Below are 15404 nucleotides of genomic sequence, written 5' to 3'. Positions count from 1 at the left end.
AGACTCTTTAAATACCCTGCATAATGACGAATCTGCCATACAGTTCGACATACCCGCATCCTCGAAAAAACACCAAGCAACAATTAATAATGGCTATCTAACCCTAACCCAGACCCAAACAACATAACCATCCTGTACAAAAACCACCCATGCAGTGATGCCCCTGTGGTCAAAAATACATGCGCAGGCCCTCTTCATCCCTGTGTCCCTGCAGAGTCAGAAACCATGATCAAACCCTCTTGGTAAATCTAGAATCATGAGAGGATAAAAGGTCCCGCACAATCCAGAAAAGCCTCTGTCCAAGGTGGCCACAGCCCACACCAGCTCTTTGTAGATGGACTCTCACACCCAGACAGGGGATCTCCGTGGGTCCAGATCCCTGGGCTCAGCTCTCTTTTATCTAGAATCCCAGAACAACAACCCCCCACTTCTTAACCCAAACGTTCTCGGCTATAAACCATGCAGTCAAAACTCCAAGGTAACACACCCATATCCAGAAGTAAAATAAATATCAGTCGCCTTTAATAGCAGAGGTATTACATTCAGAACCCCTGGAAGCTACTGATTCAGAATGGGGCTGAGACTGACCCCTCCAGTCCTGGCTTCAGAGGGTACCAGAAGTGAAGGTGGGGGCTCGAAGAGTCCTCAAGGACTCTGAAACCAGAATTGAGGTCAAGGACCAGGAAGCTGTCACTCCCTTAGCCCATTTTTAGGACCCAGGTGTGCTGGTCCTCCCAGGCCCTAGACCAACATCAGGTGAAGGAGTGTCAATAGTGTCTGGCAGGTTAGTGGGAATATCATGTGACAGGAGGGGCTGGGGGATGGAAGGGTGAAGGGGAAAAGTGTGAAGAGAAGGAGGGAAGGAAAGCAAGGAGAAATGCAGGGAGAACCCAAGAGAAAGGAAGTGGAGAAACAGATGCAGAAAGAAGAGAGGTGCCCTTACATGGGGCATGCTAGGGAGACACTGGGACAGAGAGGAAGCCTGGCTAGAAAGGCCTCTCAAGCTGGCCTGGTCTTCCAGCCAAGCATGGGATCCCAAAGGAGCTTGTTCTTTTAGCTCCTCCCATGGCTAAGGTGAGCAAAGGTGGGGTCCAGCCAGGACGGATGGCCTCCTCCTTATTCTTCTATTTTTCCTTTGACTCCTTTCCTTCCTCTCACCTCCCTCACCCTTCACATGCTCCTCTGCCCCATGTCCCACACCACCTCTGTCACTGTCCTGCAGTATCCTCCAGCCCCAGCTCTATTTCCATGTGGCACTGGGCAGTCATTGGCCCTCTCTTGCACTGTTTTTCTCCTCTGCACAGCAGGGGGCTGGCCATCTCTGAGGCAATCCCAATGCCAAAATTCCTTCCATAGGTTCCTGCCTGCCCCCATATTCTCTCCTCCATTTTCTTTTCCTTTCCCCAGCTCTTTTCATCCAGCTCCTTCAGCGAACCTTCCTCTGGCTCCAGCTCCCAGGTCTTCCTTCCAGCCTGCTGTCTTCCCTGGGCTAGCTCCTCTCTCCTTCCCCTTCCTCTTTCACCTCTTCTCCTCCCCACCCCACATGCCTCTCCCCCACTATGCCTGACTCCCCTTTCCTATCTCATCCCTTCACACATCTCCTCATTGCCCAGAAAGGCCATGTCCTAGGTGGGCCCCTTTGGAGGCAACACTGTGCCTCAAAGGAGTCAAAAGGGGACAATGGAGAGGGGAGTGAAGGTAAAGAGGACCACAAAGTTCATGGGGAGGAAAAGCGAGTTGAGATCAGAAGCAAGGTATAGGGCGAAAAAGTGGAAGAAAAGAAAGAAACTGTAGAGTCCTGCCTGGAGAGAACCCCAGGTGGGACAGAGATTCGATGAGGGAACAATACTGGGGAAGAGAGATGAAAGGGATGAGGAAGAGGGTTTGAAGGGCCAATTCATCCTGGCAAGTGGATGAAGAAAAGGAGTTACGAAAAAGGAGATAAAGATGAAGTAGGAGAAAAGAGAAGAGGAATAGAAAAGGGGCAGAAAGATGGAGGTGATGTGCAAGAACAAAGACTGGGAAGCAAGGATGGGCAGATGGGCAGATGTGGAACAATGGTGGGAAGGCAGAGATGATGAGTGCAGAAATGGGAGTCAAGGAAAGGCAGAGATCGGAAATGATGAGGACACAGGGATGGAGAATGATAGAGGAACACAATGCGGTAGACAAACGAGAAGTGATGGATGGACAAAACGGGAAGTGATGAGGGTTTAGGGATAGGAAGTACACAGATGGGAAGTAACAAGGGGACAGAGTGAGAATTGATGAAGGTACAGTGATGGGTGACGATGGGAGATGGGAGGATGGAGGTAGAGAGATGGGAGGTGAGGATGGAGGACATGGAGATAGGAGTGATGGGAAGACAGATATAGGATGTAATGAGAGTACACAGATGGGATGGGATGGAATGGGGTGGAGGTACACAGATGGGATGGCATGGAGGTACAGAGATGGCAGGTGATGAGGAGTACTATATGAGAGGTGAGAGAGATAGAGATGGGAGGTGATGAAGGTACAGAAATGAAGGTGATAGGAGTACTATAAGAGAGGCAATGGCAAGGTGCAGAGATGGGAGGTGACGAGAAGGTACAGAAAAAGGAAAGGATGAGTGGACTAAAATGAGAGGTGATGGGGTCTCTAGGGTAGGAGATGATAGGAGCTCTGAGATGGGAAGTGATGGAGGCTGGCTTAGGAATAAAATAAAACATGAAGAGGGACAGACATGGGAGATAATGGAGGTAGTGATGGGAAAAGATGGGAGCACGTGACGGGAAGAGATGGGGACACAGAGAGTATGGAGGACAGACACAGGAGGTGACAGGTACAGAGATGGAAGAGATGGTACAGAGACTCTTATGGGTCAAAAATAAGTCTAAGATAGGAAGAGATGAGAGGAGTGAGATGGGAGGTGGTGAAGGGCAGAAATGAGAAGCGATATAGGGTCCAAAATGCAAAGTGATAGCATTTGAGAGGGTTGGAGAAGTAGGTTTTAAAATGAAAGGTTAGGAGGAACTGAGGTAAGAAAGTGTGGAAAGTGATAGAGGACTGACACGGGAGGCGATGGGGGACCAATATGAGAGGGGATGGGAGACCAACATAGGAGGTGATAGGAGACCGAAACAGGAGGTGAGGTGATGGGGAACTGACATGGTAGGTGAGGGGGGAATAACATAGGTGGTGAGGAGGGGAGGAACTGACATAGGTAGTGAGGAGGGACCAACGTAGGAGATGAGGAGAAACCGACATGGGAGGTTATGGGGGACTGATATAGGAGTTGATGGGAGACCAAAATGGGAGGTGATGGGGGACAAAATGGGAGGTGATGGGGACCAAAATGGGAGGTGATGGGGGACCAACTGGGAGCTGATGACAGACCAACATGGGAGGTGATGGGGGACTGGGAAGGGGATATAGTGAAGGAGCATAAATTAGAAGTGATAGAGTTACAGAGGGTGAGAGATGCTGGAGATCAGAGGTGGAGGTAGGGCAGAGATGGGGAGGTATGGATGGAGGAACAGGAAATGAAGGGAAAGAGGATGGGAGAATGATGGACAAGTGGAGTGAGCTGACTGAGAGGTGATGAAAAAACAGTAATGGGAAGAAGAAGGGGAGGTTGCTGGAGGGACAGAGGTGAGATGGAGGCGGATAGGAAGAGGTGAAAGAGGAAGAGATGGGACATGTCAGGGCCAGAGATGATAGGTGGAGGTTGTGGGAGCATCAAGGTAAGAAGTAAAGGGACACAGAGATGAAAGCCCGTAATGGAAGCTGACGGTAAGGCTGAGGTGGAGGTGAGACAGATGGAGAAATGATAAGGGGCAGGGATGGGGGAAGTGATGAGGAACAGAAATGGGGAAGGGGGAGCCGGGCACAGATGATCAAAGGACATAGGCAGGTGATGGGTGTACAGAGATGAGAAGCTGATGAGGAGCCAGAGACAAGGCCAGGAGGTGAAGGTGAGGCCGGGAATGAAAGGGATGAAGACACAGATGGGGGTGACGGGAGGAGGTGGAGTAACGGAGAGGCGAGGGTGGGGCTGAGATGATGGGAGCCTGAGATGGGAGGTGAGGGGGTCCGGAGCCCGCAAAGCGGAGGAGCAGGCCAGGGTGCGGCTCGCGGGGGCCAGGGCCACGCGCGCAGAGGCACCGGGGGCCAGCCGGCCGCCGTCGTTGGCGCCACTTACCGTGCCCGCCGCGGGTGAGAAAGGGCATGCGGTTGATGGCGATGGGCACGGTGCCGTGCTTGCTGTGGAAGTGGTGGACGTGGTGGGTGGTGCTGAGGCTGGAGGAGACCCGAGCCCCCTCGGCCGCCCCCAGCAGCAGCAGCAGCAGCAGAAGCGGCAGCAGAGGCGGCGGCGGCGGCGGCGGCGGCGGCGGTGGCAGGGGCCCGGCCAGGGCGGGGGGGCGGCGCGGGCACCCCCCCGGCCGGCTCCCCCCGGGGGGCATTTCGGCCCGGGGGCGGCCGCCTCACAGCCCCATGGCCGGGGGCGGGGACGCGGGGCTGCGCAGCCCGGCCAAGCCCCCCTCCTGCTCCGAGCCCCGGGAGGGGGGTAGGGGTGAAGAGAAGGAAAACCAGAGCCCAAGCCTCGGTCCGGATCCCACGAAATCAACTGGATCCCGCCGGGGAATCCGGGGTCCGCGCAGCGGCAGCGCCTAGGTCCAAGACGCCTGGGTCCATCGCGAAGAGCTAGGGGTCTCCCCGCATGCCAGCGGGGTCGGAGTGGCGCCGAGGGCCGTCAGAAACCCAGGGGAGCGCCCGGGGGAGGGGGCATGGTGCCGGGAGGGGGGAGTAGGGAGGCGCGGGGCCAGGCAGGGAGGGGGAGCGAGGGAAATCCTGCGGAAAACCGAGCCGGGGAGGGGGAGGGGGCGAAGGCAGAGAAGCGGACGGAGGCTCCGATTCCCAGCAAGGCAAGCGGGGGACCGACGGAGACCAGGGCCGCCGCCGCTACAGCTGCCGCCCGACGGAGACCCCGCGAAAGGAGGGAGCGGCCGAGGAGGGGGGTGGGGAAAGGGGAAGCAAATCCGGGTGAGGGAGGACGAAGGGAGAGCGGAAGAGGGGAGAGGCGAGGACGGGGACCGGGCTGAGCCGAGGAAAGGCGCGAGCCTGCGAGATTCCGGCGGAGAGATGGAGGCAGCGGAGTGCTGCTGCAGAGGCTGAGACGGCTGGAAGGGAGAGGGAGGGAGGGAGGGAGGGGAGGAGGGAGGGAGGGAGTGGGGCGGGGAGGGGAGGGGAGCGCGGAAGGAGGGGCAGGGCGGAGGACCGCGCGGCTCCCGAGCTGCTGGCGGCGCTGGGCAGCTCGGCGCGGCACCTGGCTAGCGCGCTCCGCTCGCCTCTCCCGGCTCGGCCCGCCCTCCGCGCGCTCCCGCCGGCGAGAAGGGCCTGCTGAATAATTGAACAGGACGGAGCTCCGGGAGAGGCCGCGCTCCTCCCCCCCCCCCACCTGGACGAACTCCGAGAGTGCGCGCCGGGCCCGCGCGCAGAGATGCGGCCACCGCCACCCTGCACGCACCCCTCGGAACACACGTGCACGCTGGGCTGTGGACGGAATTGGGCACGGAAACACCCACGTACCCATATAGGCACTAGTGTGCGCGCGCACGCCGCGTACACACAGACTCAGACACATATGCACACATGTGCTCACAGACACTAGTACACGGATTCACACTCAGCCAGGCGTGTACACGTGCTCACAGAGGCAGACATGCACGCACACATACATGTTTGGGCACAGGCAATGAATGGCTAACCTGTACACATGCCCAAGCAGCTCACTCTCCAAAACAGGGCCGTCCATGTGCCTGCAAACACTGCACCCAAAGCCCGGCAGATAATAAAGGGTAAGGCACACCACACACAGTCTCCTCACCACCTCCCCGATAGGGTGCGCCCCTCACCCTGGCACAAGCCCCTCCTGGATTCCTCCAGCCCTCCTCTGCACTCCACCCCCCATCATCCTCTGCCCCTCCCTCCACGGGGGTCGCAAGGACACCTGTCCACTGAGCACTCAGGACAGAGCCCTTCTTTTCCCCACTGACAGCCAGCTGGGAAGTCACTTCCATTTCAGGACGCCTCCCCTGACTGGTATCTGCCCCCCAGATTTTTGTGGGCCTCTGGGAAGCACCCAAGGCCTGAGAGCTAAGTGCCAGAGAGAGAGATGGTCTTTGCTTCAGATCTCATCTGGACACCGGGGCCACGTCAGCACCACCATCGACCTGGCCCCAAAGAGATGACTGCCAGGATGGGGGCAGAGGGTGTGGAGGGGAGGAGGCAGAGGGTAGAAGGAGGAGTGAGGTGGAGACAGGGGACCTGAAAGGAACCCAAGAACTTGTAGAATACAGTGAGGAGGAGAGAGGGGCAAAAGGAAGGGGAGCGGGCTCCCTGCAGCCTCGTCCTCCCGCCCTCTCTCTCCCAGCCTCTGCCCAACTCTGGAACAGAGACTGACACAGCTCTGAGCAGGCATAAAATTTATGGTCCCAGAGGGAAGGAGGGAGGGAGGAGCCGGTGGCGAGAGGAGAGGAAGGGAAACCGCCTAGAGGCCAATCAATATCAGTGAGTGGGAACTGGAGAGAGTAGGGGGGAGGTGCTGGGGAGGGGGAGGGGAGACAGGGCAAAAACCAAGCAGGGGACCAGAGGTGTGTGAGGATCAATAGAGGCTGCAGAGAGAATGGAGCAAGTGGGGAGATGGGAAACGGAGGCGAAGACGGGAGGCAGAGGTGGTGAGGAGCTGCCTGCCTAGAGGCTGAGACTGGCTGGAATGGACAGCACAGGAGGGCCCAGTGGGAGCCCTGGTCCGGAACCCTGGGCGCGTGTCAGGAAGTGCCCCTGCCTCCCACCTTCCCTTTCCCTCTCATTTCATATTCTCTCTCCCTTATCTCTCTCACCAAAGAGAAGTATTCTCTTCCTCTGGTCTTCTCCCCACTGTCTTCTCAGGGAGGAGACCCCTGAGCCTTAGAGGAACACAGGGAGAGTCCCGAAGTCACCGATGAAGAAACAAGTGGGGAAAGACCGTTCCTTATCTTAGTCTCTCCCCCACCAGACAGCTCCACGCCCCAACCCAACCCCAACCCTCGGTGGACAGGCTGGCTCCCTCCACCTTGCCCATTCCCACCTTCCTCCCTCTCTTCAGGCCCAGGGCTCCCAGGTGACCACAGTGCCTCCATGAGTGGAGCTTACTGACCCGGGCCCTCCCGGCTGGGGTCCTGATGACCTTGTGCCTGCGGGGGAGGAGGAAGTCGAAGAAGACCCGCCAGAGAGCCTGAAAGCATGAAGAGCCCAGGAGAAGGGGGGGTTGTGGCTGGAAAAACGCTGGCAGAGCCCCCGCCCCACCAGATTCCTGCCCCTGCCCTGTGGGCACAGGCCTCAGAGCTGCCCCAGGGTCAGAGGTCTCCAAAGGTCAGCACATTGTTCCCCACGCAGCTCTCAGGTTGCACCCACCTTGTTTTAAGTGCCACAGCTTTGTCCAGACATGCAAACCAGTGCTCTAGAACAGTGACCCTTCCCAAGATGGGCCCTGTTCCCCAGTCCCAACCCACCCTGTCCTGCAGGCAGTTCCGTCCCACCGGCCTGGACCCCAGATCCAGCCTCTCTTCCCACCCCTGCTGAAAGGTGGCCGTGCCCTGAACCCCTATCCATGCTATGCTGTGATCCCGGAAGGCTCGAGGCTCCACCATGTGGGAGTGAAGTGGTGAGACGGGGCGGCAGAGTCCTTGACCCTGATGGCCTCCCTCCATCATCAGCATTGCCCCCCCTCCCCGACCCATGAGCAGTGGGTGGCAGGGGGTAACATACAGAGAGCTTGGGACTGGGAGTGACAGCGCCTAGGTTCTAGCGGAGCTCTACCACCGACGCGCTATGGCTTAGGGTGAGGAACCAGGCCTCTCAGAAGCCTCGGTTTCTTTCCTCATCTGTTAAATAGGAAGGATGGTCTCCATCCCATTACCTTCTCTGAGGGTCAGATGAAAAGAGCTTTGGAGACCACACGATGCTACAGAATCAGTAGGGACTGTTGCTAGTAAGTAACAAAGGGGCCATCTCCGGACCTCCTGTTCAATGCTTAGTTACCTGGGAGGGGAGAGGCCTTGACCTAGCCCTGTCTTTAGACCCCAGCAGCCAGGGCTGAAGGACCCCTGAGCTGGCCATTAACTGGGAGGCTTCAGAAGGCACAGAGAGCCACAGGTCAGATAAGTAAAACCCTGGAGACAGGGAGGGGATATGGTGGTACCCAGGGCTGGCCGTGCCCGAGAGCACCAGGAAATCACCAAGGGAGATGGTCTGGCCATTCTTCCAAAGACGAAGGGAAACTAAGACCCTCCCGAGATCCTCAGTCCCTGGAAGCAGTAGGTTTATCCTGTGAGGAACTCAGGGCTTACACCCAGATGATAGGCCTCAGCAAGGTGGGATGGAGACAAAGGCTCTGAGCCCCATTCTTACCCCAAGACTGCTAACTACTTCCAGAAACCCCTGGCCCTCTCCAGCCTCAGTTTCCATGTTTCCGTGTGTGTGTCTGTGTGTGTGTGTCTTCTCCCAGGCAGAATCTCATCTGCTTGGTCTCAGAAGGACAACGCCCCACCCCACTGCTGATTCCAACTCATAGAGACCCCATAGAGTTTCCAAGGCTGTGAATCTACAGAAGCAGACTGCCACATCCTTCTTCCGCAGCTGCTGGTGGTTGTGAACCTTTTGATTAGCAGTCAATCGCTTTAACCACTTTGCCACCAGCGCTCCAGGACTACCCCAGGGAAGAAAATTCAAGCTGCCCTCTCCCCAGCCTCTAGTCCGATCATCCTTGGGAAACTCCAAAGCCACCACCAAAGTACAGGGTGGCCTCTCCCCCTTCTGCCCAGCTGCCGTCCCTCCACCAGGCTCTGGCCACCACCCACCGGGGACTGGAAAGTGCCAGGGAGGGGCCTCCGACAACATGCAAGTTGGCAGGCAGATGCCCAGCCCGGGAGGAGAAGCAGAAGACACGACAGAGCACCCTTCTGGCTCGAAGGGACAACCTGCAGCTGGGATTCTAGGGAGAGGAAGGGGGAGCAGCAGGGACTCCCCTGAGCCTGCCCTCTGAGGTGCAGCCTATTCTGGACAGGAAAGAACAGGCTTCCATTGCAGGCTTCTGAGGGCACCACAGGAAAGGGGGTGCAGGTGGCTAACAGCCCCACCTGTGCAATAGTGGGTACGCGTGAGCTATGTGTACACCATGTGAGGCCATCGCCAAAATCACATGGGTAGAGCAACAAGTTCAGCCCCACAGAGGCTGACACCACTGGAGGTGGCTGAAGGGAGCAGTGTCCCACCCTCTGATAAGGTGGGAAAGGCCATCTACCAACTGATCCCCTCGGGATTCCAGGAGCAGCAAGCTACTCCGCAACAGGGCAGATGGAAAAGACCCTTGGTGGGGACAGAGGGGAGCAGCGCCACCTGGGCTCTCGTGACAAGAAGAAGGCATGCAGCACAGCTCTCGGGGACCCTCTCTCCTCCCCAGCAGTCCCAGCAGCTGGAACCCAGGGGCCTGGATCTCGCCTGCGGCCCTCAGCCCGCCCTGGCACTCACGGTCATTGCAGACAGGGCCTCCGTACGAAGTCATGGTGCAGTCGCAGGTGAAGCCGTCCCACTGCTGCAGGCAGACGCCCTGGTTGGCACAGGACTCTTCGGTGCAGGTGGTGCTGGGGCCTGGAAGAGGCAGGAGGAGGCACACCCCCCGCTCAGCCAAGCCCCCCCCCTCCTCAGGAACTTCGGAAGCTTCAAGGCCAAGGCCAAGCACTGACCAGGGATGGGGCTGGGAGGGTCTCAAGCACTGCTAGGTTTGCCCTTGGACTCTGATAGGAAACTAGGGTGACAGGCCACAGGGAGGACAAGTGAGTCTTCACCCCACTGTCCCCTGCCCTGGGAAGGAAGGCCGCTTTGCTGAGCAGAGGCTACCCTGCCCCAGCCTGTCTCTCTGCAGCCAGCAGGGCCACCCTGAACTCGCCTACCCTCCACTCACCGTCACAGCCCCTCTCCACCTGCCCGATACGGTGCAGGGCGTCGGCGATGAGGTCTGGGAGGCGCCCGTTGAGGTCCACGGAGGCCAGGCAGCCCTGGAAGCCGTCCCGGGAGGCCACCAGCTTGGGCAGGTTGCTGAACATATTCTTGCTCAGACCACCAATGTACAACTCTCCTGCAAGGAGAGTGGGGTCAAAACCCAGGCTTCCCCGGCTCCCATCCGGGCTATCAGCTGTCAGGTCCTCCCACCCTCCCAGGCTCTAGGTATCCCACCCCAGACTCCACTTCCCTTCTAGAGATCCGGAGATCTGCACAGCCCCACCCCCACCCACCTCTTCCTTCCCCACTTTGCCATCTGTCTGCTCCCCTCCCAGATGCAGGAGGAAGGGGAGCAGCTGGAGGCGCCTGCTCCATGCTCTCTCCCACACGTTTGATTCCAGTTCCGGCCTCTAATCAGGGCCTTTCATAGATGTTTGGCCCTATCTCCCCACCCCCGCTTCCTCCCCCCATGTCTCCAGTTCCAGAACTCCGGCAGGTCTCTAAGCCCAGTCCCCAGCAACTAGGGCTTGGCCTGGGGACGATGGGAAGACGTTCTCCTGGTCACTGCTGCGTGCAATGCAAGACCAACCTGGATGACCCCTGGGAGTGCTGCCACATTGGATTACCTGTGGCACAGCGCCCCCTTCTGGGAGTAGGGAGAATTCACAGCACTTTGCAAGGAGACCAAATCTCACTGCTTTCCAGTCGATTCTGACTCACAGCAACCCTATCAAAAGGTTGGCAGTTCAGATCCACCAGCTGCTACTTGGAGCAGTTCTACTCCGTCCTATAGGGTCACTATGAGTCAGAATGGACTCGACGGCAACGGGATGCAATGAGATGGGACCTAGTTTAGTTCCAACCCCGTCTGCTGTCTACTTGCTTTGTGACCTCATCCTGAGCTTCTGTTCCTCCTCTCTACAAAAGGGGGTTGGAGTCAGTGGCCTCTGAGGACCCTCCCAGCTCTGACGGGTTTGAGTCACACTGACCTACACGGCTGCTTTGAGCACGTGCAAGGAGGTAGCTCACGCTGCCCCAGTGGGCGATGGGGAAGCTGCAGGCCTCAGCTATACTCCAGTTCTGATACCCGTGTCTCTTCGCTTGCCCTCCTCGTCCTGACTCAATCAGCCACTCTGGGGACAGGCAAGTGTGGCCTCCAGTGACTGCTAGAGAAGTGCTGGGGAAATGGGACCCTGGTGTGACCCTGAGCCCAACAGAGAAGGTATGGGGTCCAGAAAGTCCCCAGAGCTATCCCAGCAAGTGCTCAAGATAGATGACCAGTCTCCAGGGACCCCAGTTACTGCTATCCCCACTTCTCATCAACCACTTTCCACCCCAACCAAGGAAGGCATCTGCCAGGAGGCTACACCCCTTTTTCTCTTTCCAGCTCTCATCCAAGAAAGGTTCCTCAACCTCAGAGTCCAAGGGGTCCCTGGAAGGCCTGGCCTACCTACTCCTCACTCTACAGTAAGGCTACCAGGCGCCTGGTGAGACACAATCTGTGGCCAGGCTTCCAGTGTGGAGAGAGCAGACGCAGGGAAGAGTGATGGGAAGCTATGGGCAGGGGCAGATGGAGAACCACAAGAGCGCTGGAGCACCCCAGGGAGAGGGTGTCTGGGCTAGGACCAGGCCTTCTCAGAGGCCTCTGACCCCACCTTTGAGATCGAGGTTTCGGGCGCCATTGGAGTGCTGCGTGACAGTGCGGGAGTCAATCTTGAGCGTATGCACGTTGCCTGGGTCCCTGGACACCACCACGTTGTGCCACTGGTTGTCATTGACTGGTTTGTCCGAGTTCCCCTTCATCAAGGACGGGCCATTCCCCAGGTCAAACACATAGTGGATGTACCTGCCCCGTAGTAGGGAGGAGACACTCGGTCAGGAGGGCCATGCCAGGGGTGGAGCTACGGTGAGCAAGAGTCCTAGCGGCCATGGGAAGTAGGGACAGAGAAGAAGGGCAGCATTCCTGACCCCATAAGAGAGGGACTCACACCAACAGCAAGAGGACTCTAGTGGGAGGTCCCATCCTGGGGAGAACAAGGGGAGGGAGGCCACAGAGGAGCCAGTGCCACTGACATGGGCTCAGAGGAGCTAGTCAAGGGGAGAGGTTTGTGGGGTGGCGGGGGGCTCTAGAGGCAGGGGCAGGGCTGCTCTCAGGTGGGGTCCTCTAAAGCAAGAGGCCACAGGGACAAGGCTCTGTGTACAGCCTGTAGAGAAGGCAGGAGACCTGAGCCAGGCCAGTAAGCAAAGAATGGATACAACTGGAAAGACCCTGGCAAGGAAGCAACTGGGGAGTCACCACAGTAGAAGAAGGGGGTGCTTCATCTCCATCTTGGCTGGTGGTTGGGGAACTGCATCTCAGCCTGTGGTTTGGGGGGCTTGGCCATCTCAGCCAGTGGTTGAGGGAGCTGTAACTTGGCCAGCAGGGGGGAAGGGGACCACTTCCTTGACAGCGGTGCAAGGCCCAGCACCTCACCCCTTGACCAGCTCGATGACAATGAAGTCATTGCCGTTGCCTGAGTTGAACAAGAGAAGCCCGTCGGGAGCGGTGGTCTTGAACTGGAAGAAGAGGTGCATTGAGGCGTAAGCTTGGAGTGTGGCGAGCGCCAGGTAGCTGCTGCGACTCTTGAAGGTGACAGGGTCAGCCACAATAGCACGCAGGCCAAAGCGAGCATTGAGCTCGCAGTAGGTGATGTCACCATCCTTGCACTGGTCCATGTAGGGCTGCCCGTTGAACACCAGCCCACTCAGGTGCCCGATGAAGTTGGAGGGCACCACAGAGATGAAGCGCCGCTCCGTCATGATACCCGTCTCAATGTTGTGGAACTCCAGCCGTGTATGGGCTCCTGCCATCTGTCCTGCTCGGGACAGGGGACAGAAATGAGGGGTGGCTTTGGGGCACTGGCTGCAAAATCATCTGTGGGGCAGGCCCTCAGGTTCCCAGGCGCCTCATCCGTCACCTGAGGGTCCCATGTGAGAAGCATCAGCAGAGATGCCCTCAGGGAGGCGCTAACAGCAATCATAGCTCCGGGTGACAAGGAGGAGTTGAGGGGTTTGTTCAGTCAAGGGCTGACAGACTTCCAGGCAAATGCTGCCTGGGGGAAGTGACATGGCCCCCAGAGTCCAGACCCCCGTAATATACCACCTCTTGGGGAGAAATGCCAGAGGCAGCTTGCCCAGATGGTGGCCCAGGAATGGCAGCCCAGTCAGTGGCCACGCAGAAGAATGGGGCCAAACCCTAGTAATACGTCCACCTCCCTGGCCCCAGACCACCTACCTTCCACGGTCACGTTGTCCACAGACAGCTGAAGGTTCTTGCCACGCCGCACCACCCTCACCGTGTGCCACTCATTGTCATTGAGCTTGTGCCCCGCGAAGAGTGTCTCAGGGCCTTTACCTGCGGCACCAAGGAGGGAGTGAGCAGGCCTCTCTCTATACATGCTCCCGCAGGGCTTCAGGTAGCACTCCGGGTGGGCACCCAGAGCGCCTCGCCACTGCACACCCCTGTGCTTGCGTGTGCATCCACATTACCTTATGGCCCAGGTCTGCACACAAGTACACACACGTGCAACTTCACCTCACACCTGGAGCACATACCTATTCAGAGCTTGTGCGTACCTAGTCACACACACAGACACACTCAGCACTGCCATTCCATACGACCTCAGGGGGTGCCATTCACCTAGAATACGATGTGAATGGGGCCACCTGGAGTTGTACGCCGAGCTCCCCCACACTGACACACATTCCATAAGACACCTAAGGACCTCCACTGTGCATAGCCAGCACCTAAATTCCTAGCATATACACACAGACTTAAAACTTTCAAGGCCACGCAGAGCCTCACCATCTACCCAAATGTAAAAACACACCCACACCTTCACAGCTGTACACAGCTGTACACACAGCTATCCCACCCACAATCGAACCCACTGTGGCCTTTCTGTGCACACCTGGGTAATTTCACACACCGGGACATGCAACCACACACACGGTACATTGGTATCCAGCATGGGCAGGGAGGGGAACGTTCTCTTTCTTAGGAATTATGACCATTTATTCAATGCCAGGATTATAGCTCCCAAGTCTAAAGTAGAACATACTTATCTGTCAAGTGTTGCTGAACTTTCCAGTACTCCTAGATCATCCCTGGGCCCCTTGGTGCTCACTCTAGCTGGGGTGGAGACAGGGGTGGATTATTCAATAGGCAAGGTAAGCACAGTGCTTACCTTGCTTACCAGCTCATCTGTAGTGAACAATTTCACATTTTTCCACCACATCAAAAACTCTGCTTCTAGGTATGGCTGGCATCTGTCTCTCTCCCAACCCCACAGCATCTTCCTACAGAATCAAAGCCTCTTTTCAAATTTACAATTCCTTACTGGGGTGGATGACCCAGTAAGCAAGGTAAGCAGAGGATTACTTGTGCTTACTTACCAATCTATAGCGAACAATTTCTTTGAAGATGATCTGGTAAGCAACGTAAGCACCGTGCTTACCTTGCCCTATTGAATAATCCACCCCTGAGGGAGAGTTCTGGCATTAAAGGAGATCTTGGATGGTGCAGTGAACATGCTCGGCTGCTAACCAAAAGGTTGGAGGTTTGAGTTCACCCAGAGGTGCCTCGGAAGAAAGGCCTGGCAATCTACTGCCCCAAAATCAGCCATCAAAAACCCTTCGGAGCACAGTTCTAGTGTGACACACGGGGTCACCATGAGTTGGAATCAGCTTGAGGGCAACTGGTACTGGTGGGCTAGCAGGGTTCACACATACGCCCAGGGCCATACCACACACAGAGAGAAGCACCAAGCACACACAGACTTTCTGCCTCTGCCCTACCACACTGGAGGGCTCTGGTGTGCAGTCTCAGGCGGATATACCGCGCAGAAACACTCAGAGCACTGAACCCAGGCACACTCGGATACTCAGGAATGTCCACTCCCGCTCTCCATCTGACCCCTCTGAGAGAACCCCCATTTGACAGAAACTCGCCACCCCACCCGATACACGAGCTGGGAAAGGCTGAACTTTCGGGGCTCTGAACACGCTCACCTCCCCGCCCTCATTTTCTTTCCCGCGTGCCTCGCCCGCCCTCTTGTGGCCACTGCTGGAGGTGCAGCGGAATATCCCCAGCCCCCTCAAGGCTCCTTCCTGCAACAGGGTAGGGGGACCGTCCTGATGCAGCGGCTACCCACAGCCTCCTCCCCACCATCCCGCTGACTCGGGATGACAAGGAGTCTGCCTCCCCCTCCTAGCACCCAGTGAGCTTCCTGTCCAGGACCCTCTGCTTCCACAACCACACCAATCCCACCCTCAATGCCTGCCCTCCCTCCACCCGCTGTCCAACCCCGATACAAGCCAGAGATGAAGCCTCTTCTTCCCCC

At 57.4% G+C, this 15404-nt stretch overlaps 1 protein-coding gene across 13 annotated transcripts in view; it reads right to left on the bottom strand.

The window, feature by feature from the left end:
* The window catches only part of NRXN2 (neurexin 2), a 119094-nt gene that overhangs the window by 41814 nt on the left and 61876 nt on the right, over positions 1-15404 (bottom strand). For 11 of the 13 annotated variants that reach the window (XM_064287853.1, XM_064287847.1, XM_064287849.1 and 8 more), the window contains 5 exons: positions 13298-13417; positions 12497-12878; positions 11679-11869; positions 9986-10159; positions 9553-9672 (listed from right to left, as the gene is read on the bottom strand). In XM_064287853.1, the coding sequence (XP_064143923.1) occupies positions 9553-9672; positions 9986-10159; positions 11679-11869; positions 12497-12878; positions 13298-13417 (987 nt within the window). Of the gene's footprint in view, positions 1-4183; positions 4446-9552; positions 9673-9985; positions 10160-11678; positions 11870-12496; positions 12879-13297; positions 13418-15404 lie in introns of those variants that run through there. The other 2 variants (XM_064287858.1, XM_064287859.1) reach the window with 2 other exon arrangements.

The sequence above is a fragment of the Loxodonta africana genome, chromosome 7 (genome assembly GCF_030014295.1).
Source record: "Loxodonta africana isolate mLoxAfr1 chromosome 7, mLoxAfr1.hap2, whole genome shotgun sequence".
NCBI classification, from domain to species: Eukaryota; Metazoa; Chordata; class Mammalia; order Proboscidea; family Elephantidae; genus Loxodonta; species Loxodonta africana.
Note: the sequence above shows the minus strand (reverse complement) of the source record. Positions and strands in the feature narration are given on the sequence as shown.